The sequence below is a fragment of the Chelonia mydas genome, chromosome 8, assembly GCF_015237465.2.
Source record: "Chelonia mydas isolate rCheMyd1 chromosome 8, rCheMyd1.pri.v2, whole genome shotgun sequence".
NCBI lineage: Eukaryota > Metazoa > Chordata > Testudines > Cheloniidae > Chelonia > Chelonia mydas.
The window spans coordinates 106,365,547-106,390,827 of NC_057854.1; the positions used below are offsets into that span (position 1 = coordinate 106,365,547).

Here is a 25,281-nt window from a genome sequence, read left to right on the forward strand (position 1 = left end):
ACTGAAAAGTTAGAAAAGCTTGTGAGTAACAGGAAACCTACTTTGCAAGTCTTACTCAGGTGAGGCTTATACACTGTCCCTCCATAATGCCACTAGGGACCTCATCTCCTTCTTTGTAAATCATTTCCTCAGATGCCCAGCATGCCAATTGGTGCAGGATTTTAACATTTTGTCTGCAGAAACCTTTAAGCTCTAAGATCCTGGCATTTTGGGCAGAATAAGATGAACAGAGTACAGTTGGCCCGTGAATTCCACATAGTTGAGATATATCTTTACAGCTCTAGGAATGCCCACTTAGGATATGTCTACACTGCAATTAAAAACCTGCACCTGGCCTGTGCCAGCTGACTCGGGCTTGCAGGGTAAGGCAGAAGGGCTGTTTAGTGTGGACTTCTGGGCTTGGGCTGGAGTCTGAGCTCTAGGGCCTTGTGAGATGGGAGAGCTTCAATGCTCAGGCTGCAGCCTGAGCCTACACTGCAATTAAGTAGCATTGCAAACTGAGCCCTGCGAGCCTTATTCAGCTGGCATGGGCCAGCCATGAGTGTCTAATTGCAGTGTAGATGTACCCTTATGCTACAACATTCCAAAGGGGTGCTAAGGATTGAAACAAAATCACTGGGAGGTTATTTACCCTATATCTTAAGAGGAGTTCTTGAGATGTGTTGTCCATATGCCCATTCCACAGATGATGTGCATGCACCTCAAGAGCTCAAGATCAGAGACTTTTCTGGCCAGCTGTATCCATATAATGTGTATGTGTCCTCCTCCCAGTCCTCATGCTCTTCAGCGAGGGCATAAGGATGAAGCATTCACGAATGTGTTGGCCACTAGTTGATTCCTTCTTACTGCAGAATCCCCAAAGAGGACGCTGATGTAGAGGGGATGGAAGGGTGGATTGTGAAATGCGTATATGTACATGTCCTGAAGAATGCCAGTTACTGTAGTGTATATGGTAGGTAACTTCCCATTCTCCTTTATCTATATGCACATTCCACTGATGGCGACTCCTAGGCAATAGTTGCATTAACTCCTCCAAGCTCCTATCTCATTAAACAATGAGTGAAGAACTTCTTTACCAAAAAGAAAAGGAGTACTTGTGGCACCTTAGAGACTAACAAATTTATTTGAGCATAAGCTTTTGTGAGCTACAGCTCACCTCACTGGAATGAATCCGAAGAAGTGAGCTGTAGCTCATGAAAGCTTATGCTCAAATAAATTGGTTAGTCTCTCAGGTGCCACAAGTACTCCTTTTCTTTTTGCGAATACAGACTAACACGGCTGCTACTCTGAAACCTGTCTTTACCAAATGCAGCATCAGATCTGGAAGCCTCAGTTAGAGCATAGTGCCTTGTGATCATGTGTACTGATGCCTACCCAGCTGCTTTACAGATATCTAACACTGGTAGATTTTTGCAGTGAGCTGCTGAAGAGTCTTGCGCTTCAGTAGAATGGGTAATGAGTGTGGATAGTGGTTCTACCTTGGCTATGTCATATCATGTTCTGACACAATCAGAAATCCAGTTTTGCAGTCTCAGAGATGAAATTGCAGAGCCTTTTGACCTTTCTGCTACATAGACAAGTGGTCTTGATAGATTTTCTAAAGGGTTTCGGCTAGGGCTGTCAAGTGACTTAAAAAAAAAAAAAAATACACCAATCATGATTAATCACACTGCTAAACAATAGAATACCAATTTATTTAAATATTTTTGGATGTTTTCTAGATTTTCAAATACAACAACACACAATGCAAGTGTAAATTTCTCACTTTATATTTATTTTTGATTAGAAGTATTTGCACTGTAAAAAAAAATAATATTTTCCAATTCACCTAACACAAGTACTGTAGTGGAATCTCTTTACCATGAAAGTGCAACTTACAAATGTAGAATTATGTACCAAAAAACTGCATTCAAAAATAAAACAATGTAAAATTTTAGAGCCTATAAGTCCACTCAGTCCTAAAACTTGTTTGGCTCAACAAGTTTGTTTACATTTGCAGGAGATAATGCTGCCTGCTTTTTGCTTACAATGTCACCTGAAAGTGAGAACAGGTGTTTGCAAGGCAGTGTTGTAGCCAGCGTTGCAAGATATTTAGTGCCAGATGGGACATAAAAATCTTTAGTGCTTCAGGCTTCAACCACCATTCCAGAGGACATGCATCCAAGCTGGTGATGGGTTCTGCATGATAACAATTCAAAGCAGTGTGGTCCGAGGCATGTTCATTTTCATCAGCTGAGTCAGATGCCACCAAAAGAAGGTTGATTTTCTTTTTTGGTGGTTCGGATTCTGTAGTTTCCATATCGGAGTGTTGCTCTTTTAAGACTTCTGAGAGTATGCTCCACACCTTGTCCCTCTCAGATTTTGGAAGGCACTTCAGCTTCTTAAACCTTGGGTCGAGTGCTGTAGCTAGCTTTAGAAATCTCACATTGGTACCTTCTTTGCATTTTGTGAAATCTGCAGTGAAAGTGTTCTTAAAGTGAACAACACGTGCTGGGTCATCATCTGAGACTGCTATAACATGAAATATGGCAGAATGTGGGTAAAACAGAGCAGGGGGACATAGAATTCTCCCGCAAACAGTTCAGTCACAAATTTAATTAACTTTTTTTTTTTTTTTTTTTTTTTTTAAAAAACGAGCGTCATCAGCATGGAAGCATATCCTCTGGAACGGTGGCCGAAGCATGAAGGGGCATACAAATGTTTATCATACTTGGCACATAAATATCTTGCAATGCTAGCTACAAAAGTGCCATGCAAATGCCTGTTCTCACTTTCTGGTGACACTGTAAATATTAAGAGGGCAGCATTACCGCCTGTAAATGTAAAACAAACTTTTTTCAGCCAATCGCTAAGACAAACAAGTAGGACTGAGTGAACTGTAGGCGCTGAAGTTTTACGTTGTTACGTAACTGCACTCAAAGAGAACAAACAAACGTTTGTCACAATAAAGAGACTGCACTATAGTACCTATGAGGTGAATTGAAAAAAGTATTTCTTTTGTTTATCATTTTTACAGTGCAAATATTTGTAATAAAATATACACTTTGATTTCAATTACAACACAGAATACAATATATGAAAATGTAGAAAATATCCAAAATATTTAATAAATTTCAATTGGAATTCTATTGTTTAATAGTGCGATTAAAACGGCAATCGATCAAGATTAATTGTTTTGAGTTAACTCACATGATTAACTGATTAATTGACAGCCCTAGTTTCACCCTGTTCAGGTGGTAGGCCAGGACTCTCCTGATGTCAGAATGTGCAATGCTGCCTCAGCTCAGTGAGGTTTTGGGAAGAATGAATGAGAGATGTATTTGTTGATGTAGGTGAAATTCTGTCACTACCTCAGGGAGAAATTTATGGTGGGTCTTCATGGATACACTGTCTAAGTGAACTATTGTAAAAATCAGATCAGCAGTCAATATCTGAATTTCCCCAACTCTTCTAGCAGAAGTTATAGTAAGCAGAAATGCCACTTTCCTGGAAAGGCGCAGCAGGGAAGAAAAGGCCATGGCTTTAAAGACTGGCCTCACGAGGGCTGAAAGTACCAGGCTCGAGTCCTCCCATAGGGATAGTTTCCTTGAGTGAGGAGAATACCTTAACTAGGCTTTTCAGGAACCTAATTACCAATGGACGAGAAAAAAATTGAATGCCCCTGCACCAATGTATGATAACAGAGATAACCACCAGGTGCACCTTGACAGAACTGAGTGATAGGTTCTTGTATTTCCATTTAATAAGTAGTCAAATATTTGAGGAATTGAAAAGTGATGAGGTGCCACTGATTTCTGGTAGCATCTGAGAAAATATCTTCCATTTTGCCATGTAGGTTTATCTTGTTGATTTTTTCTGCTATTTATTAGAACTTCGCTAACTTGACAAGAGTACACCTGTTCTGTCATTGACATCCACTCACCATACTGTGAGATGCAGGGATGCCAAATTCAGGTGTAGGTTTTGTCTTTGGTTCTGAGACAGCAAATCAGGGTGCAGAAGTAAGGTTCTGGGTTGGGATACAGACAGGTTCAGCAGAACTGTGAGCCAGAATTGCCTGGGCCACACTGGAGCTATGAGGATTAGCTTGGGCAAGTCCTCTCTGAGTTTGCAGAGTTCTCTGGGAATCACAAGGGTCAGGGTGTTCACATACATCAGGTCTTCTGACCACGGTATCAGCAACACCTCTGCTGTGGATCAAGCCCTCGGACCGCAACCCCTTCCTACTTCTCCACATAGGCACCAATAATAATGCCAAGAATGATCTTGAGCAGGGTCACTGCATACTATGTGGCTCTGGGAAGAGGGATGAAGGAGTTTGAGGTGCATATTGTGTTCTTGTCCATCCTCCCTGTTGAAGGAAGAGGCCCAGGTAGGGACCACTGAATTGTGGAGGTAAATGCGTGGTTACGCTGGTGGTGTCGGAGAGGGCTTTGGATTCTTCGACCATGGGACGTTGCTACAGGAAGAAGGACCTCTAGGAAGAGATGGAATCCATCTAGTGAAGAGAGGGAAGAGCATCTTTGCAGGCAGGCTTGCTAACCTAGTGAGGAGGAATTTAAACTAGGTTCGCCGGGGGATGGAGACCTAAGCCCTGAGGTCAGTGGGGAAGTGGGATACCGGGAGGAAATACAAAGAGGAAGGTGCAACAGGGGAGGCCTCCTGATTCATACTGAGAAAGCAGGGCAATCGGCTAGTTATCTTAGGTGCCTCTACATGAACGCAAGAAGCCTGGGAAATAAGCAGGAAGAATTGGAAGTTCTGGCACAGTCAAGGAACTATGATGTGATTGGAATAACAGTGGGGTAATTCACATGACTGGAGCACTGTCATGGATGGATAGAAACTGTTCAGGAAGGACATGTGGGGGAGAAAAGGTGGAGGAGTTGCACTGTAAGTAAGAGAGCAGTATGATTGTTCAGCGCTCCAATATGAAACTGGAGAAAAGCCTGTTGAGAGTCTTTGGATTAAGTTTAGAGGTGAGAGCAACAAGGGTAATGTTGTGGTGGGCCTCTGCTATAGACCACCAGACCAGGAAGATGAGACTTTCTTCACGCAACTAATAGAAGTTTCCAGATCAGAGGCCCTGGTTCTCATGCGGGACTTCAATCACCCTGACATATGCTGTAAGAGGAATACTGTAGAGCAGTTTTTGGAGTGTTGTGGACAACTTCCTGGTGCAAGTCCTGGAGGAACCAAACTAGGATCCATGCTCCTCTTGACCTGCTGCTCAAATAGGGAAAAATTGGTAGGAGAAGTAGAAGTGGGTGGCAGTCTGGGCAACAGTGTTCATGAGATGGTAGAGTTCAGGATCCTGACAAAAGGAAGAAAGGAGAGCAGCAGAATATGGACCCTGGACTTCAGAAAAGCAGACTCTGAATCCCTCAAGGAACTGATGGGCAGGATCCCCTGGGAGGCTAATATGAATGGGGAAAGGTATCCAAGAGAGCTGGCTGTATTTTAAAGAAGCCTTACTGAGGGTTCAGGAACAAACTATCCCAATGTGCAGAAAGAATAGCAAATATGGCAGGCGACCAGCTTGGCTTAACAGAGAAATCTTTGGTGAGCTTAAACACAAAAAGGAAGCTTACAAGAAGTGGAAACTCAGACAGATGACTAGGGAGGAATATAAAAATATTGCTCGAACGTGTAGGGGTGTAATCAGGAAGCCCAAAGCACAACTGGAGTTGCAGCTAGCAAGGGATGTGAAGAGTAACAAGAACGGTTTCTACAGGTTTGTTAGCAACAAGGTGGTGGTCAGGGAAAGCATGGGACCCTTACTGAATGGGGGAAGCAACCTAGTTACAGATGTGGATAAAGCTGAAGTACTCCATGCTTTTTTGCCTTGGTCTTCACAGACAACGAAAGCATATGCTCAAATAAATTTGTTAGTCTCTAAGGTGCCACAAGAACTTCTCATTCTTTTTATGAACAAGGTCAGCTCCCAGACTGCTGCATTGGGCAGCATAGTATGGGGAGGAGGTGAGCAGCCCTCAGTGGTGAAAGAGCAGGTCAAGGACTATTTAGAAAAGCTGGACATGCACAAGTACATGGGGGCAGATGCAGTGCATCCGAGGGTGCTGAGGAAGCTGGCTGATGCGATTGCAAAGCCATTGGCCATTATCTTTGAAAACTCATGGTGATCAGAGGAGGTCCCAGATGATTGGAAAAAGGTAAATATAGTGCCCATCTTTTCAAAAGGGAAGAAGGAGAATCCAAGGAACTACAGACCAGTCAGCCTCACTTCAGTCCCCAGCAAAATCATGGAGCAGGTCCTTAAGGAATCCATTTTTGAAGCACTTGTAGGAGAGGAAGGTGATCAGGAACAGTCAACATGGATACACCAAGGGCAAGTCATGTCTGACCAACCTGATTTCTTTCTATGATGAGATAACTGGCTCTGTGGATAGGGGGAAAAGCAGTGGATGTGATATACCTTGACTTTAGCAAAGCTTTTGATATGGTCTCCTACAGTATTCTTGCCAGCAAATTAAAGAAGTATGGATTCGATGAATGGACTATAAAGTGGATAGAAAGCTGGCTAGATAGTCAGTCTCAATGGGTAGTGATCAACGGCTCAATGTCTAGTTGGCAGCTGGGACTATAGGAGGAGGAATTTGATTTTCCTAACAGATTTTGTAGGCACTTTAAATGGAATCCATGGCTGTATAATGCAAGTTGTGATTATAACACTAGCAATAAGAGTAGATATCTTGCTATTTTCTGCTACAATGTGAACAATACCTGATTTTTGGTTTTAAGGGACTCCATCTCCTGGATAAATTTTTCTGTTAATTCCTTCATCTTCTCATTATAGTTCATGTCCTTGAGTCGTAACTGGTACTCGTTTTCCATCTTCAGTTCCTCCACACGAGTCTTCAGTTCTAGCATGACTTGAGTCTGCCATGAAAAAGACAACAAGATTGATAAGAGGTTATTTACTTGTAACTACAATTCCTTGAGGGTACTACCTCTGCATGTTCACACCGCTGCAAACAGCACCATGGCACTGAGAGTTTCCAGAACATTTTCAAATATTTTGCCCATTTGGAGGTGAATGTACCACTGAAACAGGAAAAATCTTAATTTTGAACCTTGGCCTTATAAGAGGGTAAACAGAAATCCTGCTTCTGCCCTCTCCACTCAAACTGTTCTCAGAGTCTATAATCAGTTGACCAAGGCATAGGGCCCCTACTCTTCACCCTCACTGAAATGGGAGCTGCTACTACTCTTTGCACATCAATATTGGTAGCACCAGCTGTTTGGGTGTAGCGTCTCCTTCTGAATTATACTGTGGTCAGTCCACTCAGCTATTGTGTAATGGAGACGGAGCTGGTCACAACATTCTGCAAATGTAGGTCATAATGTCTAGACTGGGAGTCTGAGGAGAGAGTGTAGGATCTGTATTCTTAACTTGTTCATACCTTCTCTTCCATATCTGTTTTTGTGATCAGCACCTCATCAGCATATCCCACTTCCTTCTCCCGTTTCAGACCCCGCCCTTCCTTATCATACACTTTCCAGATAAGCAGGCAGCCATCCTCAGAGACAGTCAGCAGAAATTGGTCATCACATGTTATGGACATCTAAGGAGGGAAGAGACAGCAGAATAAAAAGAGTAGAAAAGATATAGGATAGGGGAGAGATATAGGTTATATCTACACTAGATTTTTTCCCCCCCTAAGAGTTCCTGTCATTATTACTATCAGTGAAGTTGTGGTGAGAATGCGAATGTAGCCCAGCTATTTAACCACCAAGTCTAGACGACAGGGTAGCTAGAACACTAGCAGCCCCGGGCCCTGTCTATGATAGCACTCTTGTCACCAGTGGAGCTGCACAAATATTACTAGAATGGCAGGAAAAAAATTACAAATCTAGTACAGACAAGATCCTAGGTCAAGGGCCCACTTTTCTGACATTGATTTTGTAGCAAGGCACAGCTGGGCCCCTCTTGCTTCTGCCTCTTCTGTCCTCACAAAACCAAACAGGGATACCTCAGGTCAATGCAATCACCCGTGTATTTTATTTATATAGTTCTTTCCCACCACCAGCTTACTATCTATGTACAGGGTTTTACAGCCAGACTTTACCAGCAACAGACCAGAACCACCAGTCCCTCTTACCTTTCTCTTTCCCCCTCTGGCTTCCTTCCTCCCAGCCTTTATAGCCCCTGGCTAATTAAGCTGGCAGCTGTTCCTAGTTGCCAGGCAGGCAGGGCTATTCAGCCAGCCCCAATCCATTCCCGTTGATTGGGGCTGGCATGGCAGGGAGTTTGTGCCCCGCACCCTGTCACAGATACTTAACACAACTAGCCTCTGCAAAGAGTTTTAAAGGGGCAAGGATTTGGCTTTTTTTTTTTTTAAACAAAAAGAATCTGAAATTTCTCCAGCTTTGGACAGGGTGAGGCCCCCTTGCAAGGCCCATCCTCTGGATGCCATCCATCAACTTTACTGTTTTTCTGAAAGGTTGACAGATTGGCAGTTACAATTTCTCTCTTGCAGTTTGTTCAAGCAGTGTGCCCTGGGCATGTCAGTTTGGACGGGGAAGATGTGCCATTCTCACTGCCCTTTTCAAAGCAGGAAAGTGTCTTCATTAGGTTATACTAAAAACTTAAATATCCACTGGCAATGCTCAGAAGAGATTTTCCAAACCCTGATAACTTTATTTTTATTTTCTTCACCCCAGCCAAACTTAAATAAGAGACTCTTCCTCAGAGAGGACGTGCCATACGCCAAGTTAGGAATTTTTTGTTCAGCCATATTTGAGCACAATTCTTTTTTCTTTTAAATGCTTAGGTATTTTTTCATCCTCTCCCATAACTCAGATACAGGTGAATGGATTCTCCTAAAATTTGCTGAAACAATCCACCAACGGGCACAGATAGTTTTCATCCCCAGAGCAGAATTTTTGAGGCACTTACATGCATGTGACAGAGGAGTATAATGGAACTCAGTACAGCATTATGACAGAAAGGTGAGCTGCACCTGTGATCCTTTTTTCAGTCTCTCTCTTGGGCACCCTCTCCAAGTCATAGGCCCACTCTCAGGGCTGGACCCCAAAAATCACCCACTTTTGGACTGGATTACCAGGCTGCAGCATCCCTTGTTTACCAACTAACTTTACCTTCAAAAGGTCCAACTAGTTTTGGCCCCTGCTACAACAGCCTCTCTGAGAGCTGTGATCCAAACTGGTAAAAGCAATGCCAGAAAACAGCTTGTTCAAAATAGAGTATGATTAATTTAGTCAAAGGAGCATCGCAAGCAGAGACAAGTGGATTAAAAATAACAAAAGCCTGCACATATTTTGTCTTATCTAAACTTTGCCTTTACATGCCAGTTTAATTAGGTTCTGCTTAGGCCAGGTATACCCAAAGCATTGTGCTGGGTCAGAGAGAATGCCCCAGGCAACTGCTGCCTGGTGCCTGCCAGTCAGTCTTATCTTCCCAGTCAGTGAATCTTCCCTCTTAGCTCATGGGCTACCTTTTAGTCCTTCCAAAGGTCCCTTGTTCAATATTTCAAAGTTCCTTCTTCTGATCCTGTTTCTAGTCCAAACTGGTTTATGTGTTTCTCTAGTGAGGGGCTGCAGGATTTAACCCTTATCTACTTTTCAGCCAACAATACCTTAACCAACAAAACCAAGGAGATTTAACATTCATAAAAATTAATACAAATTCTCCTCACATTTTCCACATACAATATGTAGCCTTAACACTAGCGGATCTATAGAGTTGAAGAAAACAGAGATAAACAAAGAGCAGGGGAGTCCAAATGACTCAGATTGTTGTTGGCTGGAAAAGAAAAAATAAACTCCTTACCTTGGTAACAGGGCCAGCGTGGGCCTGATACTCATTGAACTCTTTGTGCACAGGCAGTGGGTACTTCATAGATCGGATGGTCCCCATTGAGGTGCCTGTGAACACCATGCGCCCAGAATGAGACACGACTATTGCAGTGTAAGTAACATCAAAAGTAGGCACTTCACACAGGATCTAAAAAAAAAACAAACAAAAAAACCCAGCATAGAATAAGCTCTATAATACTGCCTAAGTAACATAGTGTAAGAGCAGCTGACACACCATTCCATTTACAGAAAATAATGATAAAATAGTGAGAAAAAACTGCCTAGAGGAACCGAACCATGAGCAATAATTAGCATTAGGGTGTGACGAGTTCCCCCCGGGTATTGCCTGGAACTGGGGTACCACTGAGCCCCTCGACCCACCAGCCTTGGCTCCCACTCATGCTGTAATGCTGTGATAAGCTGCAGACACACTCCCAGTCTCACACTTTCACGAGCACACAGGTAGGGACACATCCAGCTGCAATAACATGCAGACAGGCTTTCTGACCAGCCCCTGCATGGGAAGGCTATATAGATAGGGCACTTACCAGCTTCCCAGGCACACAACCCCTCCGGAGGGTAAACCAAAATTAAACTGTCTTGCATTGCACAGAGAAGTGTAAAGCGTAAGCTCATAAAATCTGCCCTCTCCCTCAGTGTGGAGAGAGATATGCAACAGTTTTCTGCCCCAAGTATGATTTCCACACACTGGTTTTAGACAAAACAAAAACAAGTTTATTAACTACAAAAGATAGATTTTAATTGATTATTTTAATTGATTATAAGGGATAGCAAACAGATCAAAGCAGAGTACTTAACAAATAAACAAAAACGCAATCTAAGCTTAATATACTAAAGAGATTGGACATGAGTAGCAAATTCTCACCTTAATGATGATGAGGGCCCTACTGAATTCAAGGCCATGAAAAACGTGTCACGGACTGAGAAATCTGGTCTCCCCCTGAGAAATCTGGTCTTTTGTGTGCTTTTACCCTATATTAAACAGATTTCACGGGGGGAGACCAGCTTTTCTCAAATTGGGGGTCCAGACCCAAAAGAGTTATGGGGGGGGGTCGCAAGGTTATTTTAGGGGGGTTGTGGTATTGCCACCCTTACTTCTGCGCTGCTGCCTTCAGAGCTGGGCGGCCAGAGAGTGGCAGCTGCTGACTGAGGGCCCAGCTCTACAGGCAACAGCGCAGAAGTAAGGGTGGTAATACCTGTGACGTTGCACTCTATATGATTTTATGAAAATATGCTAATAAGTGTGACTATAATGTAACTGGAATATGCTTCATGTAAAAGGTCTCTTGTAAGGTATCATTACAAAGCTTATAATCTACTGAGTGTGGTCATCCCCTGAAAGGGGGTTCCAAAGAGGATGGCTCTAGACTGTTCTCAATGGTAGCAGATGACAGAACGAGGAGTAATGGTCTCAAGTTGCAATGGGGGAGGTTTAGATTGGATATTAGGAAAAACTTTTTCACTAAGAGGGTGGTGAAACACTGGAATGCGTTACCTAGGGAGGTGGTAGAATCTCCTTCCTTAGAGGTTTTTAAGGTCAGGCTTGACAAAGCCCTGGCTGGGATGATTTAACTGGGACTTGGTCCTGCTTTGAGCAGGGGGTTGGACTAGATGACCTTCTGGGGTCCCTTCCAACCCTGATATTCTATGATTCTATGATTCTATTTGTATGTATGTACCATTCTTGTATCTGCAACTAGAAATGGAAAATATAACTCTGAGGGTCTATTGTAATTATGCAAAGTGTGGGCCATTAATGGTGGATTGGAATCTTGATGGCTCCCATTAACCAGGACAACTGACTATAGATGGCTCTGTTTACTTGTAAGTCCTCCCGTATACCTGTGTGCTGGCATGTGGGTAATGAAGTCTTACAGTGACATGTGATCATGTCACCTGAACTGGAATTCATCTTTAACCTGGTGCTTTTCCATTTCGAAGGAGGGGTGGGAACCCAGAGAGGGACAAAGGATTCCCGTCTTGTGCAAAAGACATATAAGGGGGTAGAACAGAAAAGGGGGCTGCAGTCATGAGAAATCCCCTCGCTACCGCCTGAGCTGGAACAAGGGCTGTACTAGGCGAAAGGGTTGTGCCCAGTCTAGGAGGGCATTCAGTCTGTGAAAGAAGCTTATTGGAACATCTCTGAGGGTGAGGTTTCATCTGTATTCAGTTTTCTTACTGTATTAGGCATGGACTTGTGTATTTTATTTTATTTTGCTTGGTAATTCACTTTGTTCTGTCTGTTATTACTTGGAACCACTTAAATCCTACTTGTTGTGCTTAATAAAATCACTTTTTACTTAATACATACTCTGGGTTAATTAATAACACCTAGGGGGTTTCTGTGATCCAAACTGTCACAATACCATATCATGCCACCTTTATTTCTGCATTGCTGCCTTCAGAGCTGCTTGGCTGGAGAGTGGCAGCTGCTGACTGAGGGCCCAGCTCTGCAGGCAGCAGTGCAGAAGTAAGGGTGGCAATACCATACCATGCCACCCTTACTTCTGCGCTGCTGCTGGAGGCGGCTCTGCCTTCAGAGCTGGACTCCCAGCCAGCAGCCACCACTTTCCAGCTGCCCAGCTCTGAAGGCAGCGCCACCACCAGCAGCAGTGCAGAAATAAGGGTAGCAGTACCATAACCCCCCCGTCAATAACCTCGGGACCCCCCACAACTCCTTTTTGGATCAGGACCCCTACAATTACAACACCATGAAATTTCAGATTTAAATATCTGAAAAAATGAAATTTGCAATTTAAAAAAAATCCTATGATCGTGAAATTGATCAAAATGGACTGTGAATTTGGTAGGACCCTAATGATGATTTAGGCCGGTTGCAGAGCTTCTTAAAGGGCAAACTGCACTTGCTTGCAGCTTAAAACCCCAGGTATTCCTTTCACAGGCTAGAAATCCCTCTAGCCTGGGTTCAGCCCTTCCCCCAGTTCAGTCCTTCTTCCTCAGGTGTTTTCAGGATTCTCCTTGGGCAGGGAGTCAGTGAAGAACCACAATGATGTCACTCCCCTGCCTTAAATAGCTTTTGCATATGGCAGGAACCCTTTGTCTCCAGGCTTAGTTCTCACACCTTTCAGTGGAAAAACACTGGTATTCCAAGATGGAGTTCAGTACCAGGTGACTTGGTCACATGTCCCTCTAGGGTCACAGCAGCCATAATTCGGAGGCTGTTTGTAGCATCCTCAAGAAGGCTCCCCAGTGGGAGATTAGCTTCTTCTAAAACCTATTGTTCTCCCTAATGGCCCTTCCCAGCCAGCTATCTAGATTGATTGCATTCTGCCTACTGGGCGTTCCCCAGGTGTAAACACATTTGTAATAGATGCATAGACAATATTCCTAACATCAGATACCAACATGATACATGCATACAAATAGGATAATCATATTCAGCCATATTCAGAAAATCATGACCTTTCAAATGATATCCCACATAACCTATCTTGCATAAAATACATCATAGTTATGCCATAATCATATCATAACAATTGTGATACAGCATGGCTGGAGGGCAGCAGGAGAGTGTTAGAAGGGAGCCTTATTCCCTATAGATTAATTAAAGCACCTGAAGCCAATTAAAGCACCTGAAGTCAATTAGAGCACCTGAAGCCAGTCACCTGATAAAACCCGTCTGCTTCAATCAGAGAAGGGAAGGAGTTGAAGCAGAGTGGATTGGTGTTGGAGTAGAGAGCAGTTTGGGGGGAAGCAGAGGAGAGTTTGGAGAAGTGCTATGGTGGGCTAAGAAGACCAAGACCCTAGGTAAGGGACACCTGGTTTGTGCAGAGGGAGGGCAGGAAGCCCCACAAGCTGAAGGGCAGGAGAGGGAAGTAGCCCAGGGGAAGGAACAGCTAGTTCAAGTGTTTTACCACTATCCCTAGGGCCCCTGGCCTGGGACCTGGAGTAGAGGGTGAGCCTGGGTCCCTCCCTCTCCAGTCCCCTCCTCTAGAATACTAGTAGGGCAGTTAATACCCCAGTTCAGGGGTGAGAAATGGTGCCCTGAACCCTCCCCAAGAAGAGAAAGCGTGAGACCCATCAAAGTAGTGCTGGCAATTTGCCACACGTGGTATTAGAAGTGGGATCTCAGAGCTGGGCACTTAAACCAGGATTAGCCAAAACCCTCCCATCCCTAAAATGGATGACGTGGTCAAGGCCCTAATACAAAACACCGCAGCCCAGCAGGAGGCTACCTGGGTCCAAGCAACTGCCCAACAGGAGGCGACTCGGATGCAGCAGGAGACTAATAGTCTATTGATGAGTCAGGCTGCCCAGGACTGAGCCCTGCTGCAAGAGCTGATGAACCAGATGAAGGCCCTTATGGAGCTGAACTGCAACTGTGATGGGACCCGGACCATATGGGCCAGCCACTGCCTATGGAAAATGACACGGGAGGATGATGTGGAGGCATACCTCCTGGCTTTTGAAAGAGCAGCCCTGTGGGAGGCCTGGCCCCAAGATCAGTGGTTTGGTATCCTCGCCCCGTTCCTGTGTGGGGAGGCCCAGAAGGTCTACTATGATATGGCCCTGGAGACTGCAGCAGATTACCCACAGCTGAAGGCAGAGATCCTGGCCAGAGATGGAGTAACAACAGCGTTGCGAGCCCAGAGGTTCCATGCGTGGCAGTATACAGAGGACAAGACACCCCAATCGCAATTGTTTGACCTGATCCACCTGACCCAGAAATGGCTGAGCCCTGAGGCCCTCAGCTCTGAGAAGACAATGGAGCTCCTGGTACTGGACCGGTGTATGAGGGGGCTAAAACCAGGCCTCCGGGCTTGGGTTGGCCAGAATGACCCCTCCACCTATGATGAGTTGGTCTCCCTTGTGGAAAGACAGTTGGCAGCCGGTGAACTGTTCCAGACCCCAGGGGGTGAGACACGGCAAACCAGGAAGCCGGTCCCAAACCCAAGGCCCCGGACTCTCGAACTCCAGGAGAACCATAACTGGGAGGAAAGACACAGAGGAATGGCCCAAGGCCAAAAAGGAACCTGGGGGTCTGGGAAGAGAGGGCTTTGGGGGTGGGGGGGTCCAGCCAAATAGCCCCAGGCAGAGGGTGGCAACTGGAATAAGGGGGTGGTGTTACGAGTGTGGGGAATTGGGGCATATAGCAGCCCAATGCTCCAATAGGGAAGAGCCTATGCAGTGTAATCTGGGGGATCACGGGGATCAACGTGGCCTAATCGGTGTGGTAGGGGTCGCAATGACCTTGCATGGGTATACAAGATCAGTAAAAATGAATGGAATTGAAACCATAGCATTAGTAGATTCCGGGAATGCTGTCACGCTGGTCTCGGGGAAGTTGGTGGGGCAAGACCAACTAACCTGGGCCAAAACCACAGGGGTAAGGTGCGTGGCATGGCACCATAAATTTCTACCCCGCAATCTCGGTACGGATTGAGATCCAGGGGAATACTACCACGGTGACTTCAGGGGTGGTCCCCTGGCTCCCCTACCCTGTCTTAATTGGTAGGGACTTCCCCGGGTTTGAGAGCTTACTCCCCCATATAGAGCCAGGGGAGAGTAGCAACCCCCGGGCTGAGACAGAGGCACCTAAAGATAGCCTCACCCCAATGTTTGCCGAATTTGCCCCAGAGTTATTCTCATCCCCCGGAAAACCCCGAAAGTCTAGGTGGGAAAGGACGATAGATAAAAGATTAGGGACCAGGATTCTAGCAGAGAACCAGAAAACCTCCCTTGTTGGTAGGCGAACCCGCTTGGGAGGCCAGGAGATAATTCAGGCCAGTGAGGACTTGGAGGCGGTTCCTAGCCCAAGTAGGAGCAACCCAGGGGGCGGAGTAGAAACAGGCCCCCTGGAACTAGGTCAGATTGGTACCGCACGTGACAATTTTGGGCAGGACCAAGCCAATGACCCGCTATATGCGAATGTGAGGGAGGAGGTAGTGGAAGTAAATGGCGTACCCGTGGAAGGAAAGACCAAAGGCCCAAGGCCATATTACGTGCTCAAACGCGATCTGTTGTACAGGATAGCGCAAATACGAGGGGAAGAAGTAGAGCAACTCTTAGTCCCACGGAAACACACAAGGGCAGTACTAGAGTTAGCTCACAGTCATCTATTTGGGGGACATCTAGGAGTAGACAAGACACTGGATAGAATCCTAAGAAGGTTTTATTGGCCAGGAATATATGCAGAGGTCCAGCGCTATTGTGCCTCCTGCCCAGAATGCCAGTTGCATAGCCCCCAACCTCACTTGTGGGCCCCATTAGTACCTTTGCCTATTATTGAAGTCCCTTTTGAGGATAGCAATGGACATAGTGGGCCCACTGGAAAGATCGGCATGGGGCCACTGAAACGTACTAGTCATCCTTGACTATGCCACGCGGTATCCAGAAGCCATTCCTTTAAGAAACCCCACATCCAAGGCAATAGCAAAAGAACTACTCCAGGTTTTTGCCAGAGTGGGCATCCCTAAGGAGATCCTGACAGATCAAGGAACCCCGTTCATGTCAAAATTAAAGAAAGACTTATGTACCCTACTCCGAATCCAGGCCATATGGACCTCAGTCTACCATCCACAAACAGATGGACTGGTTGAGCGGTTTAACCGTACCCTTAGAAGTATGATCCGGAAGGTGGTAGCACAGGACGGAAAAGACTGGGATACCCTTCTACCGTATCTAGTGTTTGCTATACAGGAAGTCCCCCAGGCGTCCACTGGTTTCTCTCCCTTTGAACTACTATACGGACGTCACCCATGTGGAATATTAGATTTTGCCAAGGAAGATTGGGAAGAACAACCCAACCCAGGAAAGAATGTCATTGAGCACATGACACAGATGAGAGAGCGAATAACTCGAGTAACCCCTATAGTACAAGAACATTTGGAAAAAGCACAAGAGGCCCAGCAGACATATTACAACCATCGGGCGAAAGTACGGAGACTTCAGCCCTGGCATGATTGAGAGATGTGCCTGGTCATTCGGGAAGCTCCACCCCAGACAGACGACCCACAGGGGCAGGTGAAGATATCTTCTGAGTTAACTCCAGAACAACGAACAGAGGTCATTGATACGATCCAACAGAACCAGGACGTGTTCTGTACAGTTGGGCTGTACGACACTGGTCCAACATCATATTGTCACCAGTCCCGGAGTAAGGGTGATGATAAGACCATACCAAATACCGGAAGCTAAAAGGGAAGAAATTAGGACAGAAGTGAAGAAGATGCTGGAACTCGGGGTTATTGAAGAAGCCCACAGCCAGTGGTCCAGCCCTATCCTCCTAGTCCCCAAGCCTGACAGCACCCTGAGGTTTTGCAACAACTTCCGGAAGTTGAATGAAGTATCCCAATTCGATGCCTATTCAATACCATGCATTGACGAGCTAGTTGATCAGTTAGGCAAGGCCCGATACCTAACCACTCTAGAACTGACCAAAGGATATTGACAAATTCCCCTGGCCGAGAATGCCAAGGAAAAGACTGCCTTCTCTACACCCGATGGCCTGTTCCAATACACCGTCCTCCCTTTCGGACTCCATGGGGCCCCTGCAACATTCCAATGACTTATAGACAAATTGCTGCGACCCCATGCCAAGTATGCCACCGCCTATCTAGACGACATAGTCATCCATAGCCCTGACTAGGAAATGCACCTTGGAAAAGTAGAAGTGATGCTAGACACCCTGCGGGAGGCCGGCCTCACTGCCAACCCTCTCAAATGTGTCCTAGGACTAGCTGAGGCCAGATACCTCAGGTATGTAGTAGGGAGAGGTTTGGTGAAACCCCAATGGAACAAAGTGGAGGCAATACAAGGCTGGCCTCGACCAGTCCGCAAAAAGCAGGTCAGAGCATTTCTAGGGATAGTAGGATACTAACAGAGATTCATCCCTCATTTTGCCACAAGAGCAGGGCCATTGACGGATTTGATAAAGGCTCGAGGCCCTGAGATAGTAAAGTGGACTGATGTGGCAGAAGGAGCATTTGCAGATTTAAGGACAGCCCTTTGTTGCCATCCAATACTCATAGCCCCAGACTTCAAGAAGGAATTCATTCTACAAACAGATGCCTCGGAAGTAGGGCTAGGAGCCGTCCTTTCGCAGATGGTAGGGGAGGAGGAACACCCAATCTTGTACCTCAGCCAGAAACTCCTCTCCAGGGAACAAAAGTATGCCTTCGTTGAAAAGGAATGTCTGGTGGTAAAATGGGCTATGGAGACTCTCCGCTACTACCTACTGGAGTTTACCCTCATGACAGACCATGCCCCACTCCAGTGGATGCACAGAAACAAGGAGAAGAACGCAAGAGTGACTAGGTGGTTCCTATTCCTGCAGCCCTTCCATTTCCGGGTACAGCATAGGGCTGGAAGCCAACACGGCAATGCTGATGGCCTATCACGACAGCACTGCCTCTCGTCCCAAGTAGCCCAACCCCATGGTGTTGAGCGGGGGATGGGATATATGATACAGCATGGCCAGAGGGCAGCAGGAGAGTGTTAGAAGGGAGCCTTATTCCCTATAGACGGAAGAAAGTTTAATAGATAGATTAAAGCACCCGAAGCCAATTAAAAGCACCTGAAATCAATTAGAGCACCTGAAGCCAGTCACCTGATAAAACCCCCCTGCTTCAATCAGAGAAGGGAAGGAGTTGAAGCAGAGTGGATTGGTGTTGGAGTAGAGAACAGTTTGGAGAAGTGCTGCGGTGGGCTAAGAAGACCAAGACCCTAGGTAAAGGGACACCTGGTTTGTGCAGAGGGAGGGCAGGAAGCCCCACAAGCTGAAAGGCAGAAGAGGGAAGTAGCCCAGGGGAAGAAACCGCTAGTTCAAGAGGTTTACTGCTATCCCTAGGGCCCCTGGGCTGGGACCCGGAGTAGAGGGCGGGCCTGGGTCCCTCCCTCTCCACTCCCCTCCTCTAGGATACTAGTTGGGCAGTTAATACCCCAGTTCAGGGGCGAGAAACGAACCCTCCCCAAGAAGAGAAAGTGCGAGACCTATCAAAGTAGTGCTGGCAATTTGCCACACAATATATCTAGGAAGAATATGGGACGTAGTGTCACATAGGGTTTATAAATAGATCTTTGTACAATTTTCAGAAGTGTCTAAGTAACTTTCCTAAGTAACTTTTCAAGATGAGACTTTGGTGCTTTTGAAAATTTTAAACACTTGTTACACACATTTAACTGCTTCTGTAAAGAAAAGCTGTGGACAATGGAAACTGCAATAGATGAGATATATTTGAATTTTAGTAAAGCTTTTGATAATGTAGCTCAAAGTTAATTTGTCATATGCATTGAAAAATTGCTGGAAGTATCATAAAATGAAATGAAATAGCAACAAATGCTCAGGTATCATGGTGAAGGGCATAGTATAAGAACATAGATAAATAACAACATAACATTTCAGGTGGTAGGAGGTGTCAGTGGATGCATACAAAGACAAGGTTCCTTCCTATTTGCTTAAACTGGAAAATGGGAGGTAGGGAGAGGAAAGCACTGGTGCTTTCCCTGGGTAATAACCATCCTTTAAGCTGCCTGTCAGGACCTAGCGAAGTCACAGGTATTTATGTTAGCTGGCTCACCGAAGAATCCGAAATTTCCTTAAGCGTTTGGTCAGATCCGACAGCAAAGATGATTTTGGCATCAGGAGAGATGGCAACACCGCTGTAGCTGCAGGACTTGAGCACACACTCTGACTCCCTCTTACCCGTCAACAAGCTCCACTCATACACTGCACCATCTGTGCCACAGGAAATCAACTTATTGTCATCTGCACTCCATATGACTGAGCGTACCTGGTAAGAGTGGAAACACACCAATCAGACCCACACTCGGTGACTCTATGAGCCCTGGAAGGGAGCTTGTGTCTTGTTAAATCTCACCATTTTATCTGGTGAACCCCTTCTAGACAGTTTTGTTTATAGTAATCCATGTTTTATATGGCACAGCCATGCTTCTAATATAGCTTTTGATTTTTTTAAACAACCAAATGTTTTGCAATTAAATTTGTCCGTCTTTCTTTTTTTGTGTTTTTGCTTTATTGTTTTTTTCTTTTGTTTTTGATTTTTGCTTTAGAAAATGTATAAGAATCACTTATAGAATTAATCACTCTGATAGAAAATGTTAAAATGCTAATCATATTAGTGAGCATAAGGGGAGTCCTGTAACATATCTCCAGGTTCTTTCACCTGTTACTCCACTACCATTACCAACTGTTACCCTTCAGAACAACCTGAGACTATTCAGATACATTATACAAGTTGGCTACCAGTGACTGAGCTCCTACTTAGTGAGAAGCAAGATATTTGCACTACAGCAGACATTACAGAAGATATTTGCACTACAGCAATGAACTACAGAAATATTAGAATAAATATAAAAAAGGGTTACTGACCTAACTGTTGTTCTTGCTCATGTCCATGCCGCATTAGGTGTGTGTGCGCTGTGTGCACTGTTGCTGGAGATGTTTCTCTCAGTGATATCCATTGGGCTGGCTTTAGCACCCTCTGGTGCAGCGTGCTCAGGTTGTGGTATAAGGGGTGTCACCGGCTATGCACCTTCTCAGTTCCTTCTTGTTGGTCCACTCTGACAGAGGGGCAGGAGGGTGGGTCGTGGAATGGACATGAGCAACACATCTCAAAGAACAACAATTATGGTCAGTAACCATTTTTTCTTTTTTGAGTGCTTGGTCATGTCCATTCCACATTAGGTGACTCACAAGTAGTACCTCAGGAGGTGGAATCAGAGTTCATGGACATGCTGATTCTAACACTGCTCTTCCAAACATGGCATTGTCTCCGGCCTGTGGGATGATGGTGTAGTGGGATGCAAGGGTATGCACTGATGACCAAGTTGCTGCCCTGCAGTTGTTCTGGACTGGGACTTGTGCAAGGAATGCCTCTGAAGAGACCTTAGCTTTTGTGGAGTGAGCGGTTAGGATGGCCAGAGGCGGTTATCCAGGACAAGATCCTCTGGGATGATACTGGACGCCATTTCATCTTTACTGCTACAAAGAGATATGTGGATTTGTGAAAGGGTTTAGTCCTTTCAATACAGAAGGTGCGGGCATGCCTAATGTCCAATGAGTGAAGCTGCTGCTCCTCAGAGTTTATATGAGGCTTTGGGAAGAAGACTGTCAGGAAAATAGCCTGGTTGCTATGGAATTTTGAAACCATTTTTGGCAGGAAAGCTGGGTGGGGTGCAGCTGGATCTTGTCCTTGAACACTGTGTACAGTGGTTCTGACGTAAGGGCCCTGATTTCAGAAACCCTTCTGGCTGAGGTGATCACCACCAGGAATACTCCTTTCCAAGAGAGGAGAATTAGAGGGGCGTTCAAAGGGACGGCCCATGAACCTTGACAGAACCAGGTTTAAGTCACATGGAAGGAGGACCCGAGGATAGAGTTTCTCCAGTACCTTGAGAAACCGGACCGCCATCTTGTGAGAGAACATTGACCTGCCATTCACCAGTGGGTGGAAGGCCAAGATTACTGCCAAGTGCACCTTGATGGACGCAAGGGCCAGACCTTACTTTGGAGGAAGTAATGGCTATTAGCCAGGATGGGCAGGGATGGTGTCCCTAGCCTCCATTTGCCAGAAGCTGGGAATAGGCAACAGAGGATAGATCACTTGATGATTACCTATTCTATTCATTCCCCTGGGGCACCTGGCATTGGCTACTGTCGGAAGACAGTATACTGGGCTAGATGGACCTTTGGTCTGACCCAGTATGTCCGTTCTTAAGTAGTCCAAGACAACCTGAAGAGAAGATCGGATCAGAGAGAGACCTCTATGTCATGCCCAAATTGAGAAGCGTTTCCATTTGGCAAGGTAGGTAGCCCTAGTGGACGGCTTTCTACTACCTATCAAAATCTGGAGAACTTGTTCCTAACAGGCCTGCTCCTCCAGGTTCAGCCATGTAACATCCACACGTTATGTGAAGGGAGGCAAGGTTTGGGTGAAGCAACCGCCATAGTCTTCTGAGATCAGGTCCAGACAGAGCAGAAGCAGGAGTGGGATTGCTATTGATAGATCCAGCAGCTTACCAAACTGGTGTTGACGTGGCCACGCTGGGGCTATGAGAATAACTCTTGCCTTGTCCTGCTTGATTTTCAGAAGGACGTTGTGAACCAGAGGGACTAGGGGAAAAGCGTAGAGCAGCAGCCCTGTCCATGGGAGCAGGAAGGCATAGGAGAGAGAGCCCAGGCTGTGCCCTCACAGTGAGGAAAAACTGATGGGACTTTCTGTTCTGCTTGGTCACGAACAGGTCCACCTGGGGAGATCCCCAGGTTTGGAAGATGAACCTGATGATTTCTGGTGAAGGAACCACTTGTGGTGAGAGGAAAAGTACCTGCTGAGGTGATCCGCTCTGGGAAGATGTGAAGCCTCAAGGTGAGCATAAGCTTGCGTGAGCTACAGTTCACTTCATCGGATGCAGTGTACTTAGAGTGGGGTCAGTGTACTTAAAGGGGAAAAACCTCTCTCTCTCTCTCTCTCTCTCTCTCACACACACAGGGTGTGTGTCTCTGTCTCTCTTTGCCATGGTGTGTCTCCTCCCACAATTTGTGCTGCCTTGTAGAACATGAGGCTGCATTAACAACATGTTAATACTTGAGGGCTCAGCTGAGTGCTAGTTCATTTAGCAGTAAGGCATTCCCTGGGAAATATCTCACCCTTTTCCACTCTGACTCCACCACCCCAAACAAGCTTCACAATCATCATTGCTGTATACCATATTAAATTGTTTCCTAACCCCCCCATATTTACATTACTTCTTATGGGGAAATTCGATTCACTTAACATCATTTCGCTCACAGTAGCATTTTCCAGGAATATAACTACTTACTGAATAGGGGAGGCAACCTAGTGACAGATGATGTGGAAAAAGCTGAAATACTCAATGCTTTTTTTGCCTCGGTCTTCACAGACAAGGTCAGACTGCTGCACTGGGCAACACAGTCTGGGGAGGAGGTGAGCAGCCCTCAGTGGTGAAAAAACAGGTTAAGGACTATTTAGAAAAGCTGGACATGCACAAGCCCATGGGTCCAGATCTAATGCATCCAAGGGTGCTGAGGGAGTTGGCTGATGTGATTGCAGAGCCATTGGCCATTATCTTTAAAAATTCGTGGTGACCAGGGGAGGTCCCTGATGATTGGAAAAACGCAAATATAGTGCTCATTTTTAAAAAAGGGAAGAAAGAGAATCCGGGGAACTACAGACCAGTCAGCCTCACTTCAGTCCCCAGCAAAATCATGGAGCAGGTCCTTAAGGAATCCATTTTGAAGCACTTGGAGGAGAGGAAGGTGATCAGGAACAGTCAACATGGATTCATCAAGGGCAAGTCATGCCTGACCAACCTGATTGCCTTCTATGATGAGATAAGTGGCTCTGTGGATATGGGGAAAGCGGTGGATGTGATATATCTTGACTTTAGCAAAGCTTTTGACACAGTCTCCCATGGTATTCTTCCCAGCAAGTTAAAGAAGTATGGCTTGGATGAATGGACTATAAGGTGGACAGAAAACTGGCTAGATTGTCGGGCTCAACAGGCAATGATCAATTGCTCGATGCCTAGTTGGCAGCTGGTATCAAGCGGAGTGCCCCAGGGGTTTGTCCTGGGGCTGGTTTTGTTCAACATTTTTATTAATGATCTGGATGATGGGATGAATTGCATCCTCAGCAAATTCGCAGATGACACTAAACTGGGGGGAGAGGTAGATACGCTGAAGGGTAGGGATGGGGTCCAGAGTGACCTAGACAAATTGGAGGATTGGGCCAAAAGAAATCTGAGGTTCAACAAGGACAAGTGCAGAGTCCTGCACTTAGGATGGAAGAATCCCATGTACTGCTACAGACTAAGGACTGTGTGGCTAGGCAGCAGTTCTGCAGAAAAAGACCTAAGGGTTACAGTGGATGAGAAGCTAGATATGAGTCCAGTGTGCCCTTGTTGCCAAGAAGGCTAACCGCATTTTGGGCTGTATAAGTAGGAGCATTGCCAGCAGATCGAGGGATGTGATCATTCCCCTCTATTCAGCATTGGTGAGGCCTCATCTGGAGTACTGTCTGGTTTTGGGCCCTACAATACAAGAAGGATGTAGAAAAATTGGAAAGAGTCCAGCGGAGGGCAACAAAAATGATTAGGGGTCTGGAGGACATGACTTATGAGGAGAAGCTGAGGGAACTGGGATTATTTAGTCTGCAGAAGAGAAGAATGGGGGGGGATTTGATAGCTGCTTTCAACTACCTGAAAGGGGGTTCCAAAGAGGATGGCTCTAGACTGTTCTCAGTGGTACCAGATGACAGAACAAGGAGTAATGGTCTCAAGTTGCAGTGGGGGAGGTTTAGGTTGGATACTAGGAGGGTGGCGAAGCACTTGAATGGGTTACCTAGAGAAGCGGTGGAATCTCCTTCCTTAGAGGTTTTTAAGGTCAGGCTTGACAAATGGATTTAGTTGGGGATTGGTCCTGCTTTGAGCAGGGGGTTGGACTAGATGACCTCCTGAGATCCCTTCCAACCCTGATATTCTATGATTCTATGAAGGTGATGGGTGATTACTAGCCACGTCAGGGTGGCAGTAACTAACTATGTTAGAGGAGCAGTATGTAACTTGTTTGTATCAGGGTATAAAGATGTATCTCAGAGGGAGTGTCTTTGTCTAGCCTAGGGAAGAACAGAAAGTCTCATCTTTCACTGAGCTGGTGCATTGTTATGGGCATACATGTATTAGTGGTACGATAGAGTCTGCAGGATACTCGAACCATGCTTAATCGACAATAAACCTGGCCTTCGTACCTTAATGAATCTTGTAGTCATTGGGCAGTTCACTCAAGGTCTGCTGTGCCAATTATCTGCACAGAGCTGGAACAGCACACAGGAAGAACACACACATGCAGCCAAACATCTAACCACAAACCCACAGTAGGGTAAAGTTGTGGTGCCCTAGATTGTGCAGGTAACACTGGGACCATAAGTTGTTGAGGTGGGCTCCCCAACCTAGGTCTGATGCATCTGAAACTAGAGACAATGATGGCGGTGGGGCCACAAAGGCTACCCCCATCATTACCAACCTTAGGTCCTTCCACCAGTCCAGGGAAGTGTGGACCAGGGGTGGAATGGTGAGCACTGAATCCAAGTGGTATCTGTTCATGGAACACACTCATGCTAGCCACATCTGGAGGGGCCTGAGATGCAGCCTTGCATGCCAAACCACATAAATGCATGCAGCCATGTGCCCCAGTAGCTTGAGGCAAACTTGGGCTGTCGTAATTGGGTGGACCATGACTTAGTCTGAAATCAGGTCTCTGGAAGGAAGGCTCTGGCCTGGGTCGACTCGAGCACTGCCCCCAATAAATTCTATTCTCTGAACTGGGACAATAGTTGACTTCTGCTCATTCATCAACAGGCTCAGCAACCGGAAGGTGGCTTGGACCATGCTAATGCTATTCCATACGTGAGCTTCTAACTG

At 45.8% G+C, this 25,281-nt stretch overlaps 1 protein-coding gene across 2 annotated transcripts in view; it reads right to left on the reverse strand.

Moving 5' to 3' along the window:
- CFAP57 (cilia and flagella associated protein 57) overlaps nucleotides 1–25,281 on the reverse strand; it is a 127,059-nt gene that overhangs the window by 46,425 nt on the left and 55,353 nt on the right. For both annotated transcript variants that reach the window (XM_037908028.2, XM_043521515.1), the window contains 4 exons: nucleotides 19,401–19,613; nucleotides 9,815–9,988; nucleotides 7,425–7,586; nucleotides 6,745–6,900 (listed from right to left, as the gene is read on the reverse strand). In XM_037908028.2, the coding sequence (XP_037763956.1) occupies nucleotides 6,745–6,900; nucleotides 7,425–7,586; nucleotides 9,815–9,988; nucleotides 19,401–19,613 (705 nt within the window). The remainder of the gene's footprint in view (nucleotides 1–6,744; nucleotides 6,901–7,424; nucleotides 7,587–9,814; nucleotides 9,989–19,400; nucleotides 19,614–25,281) is intronic.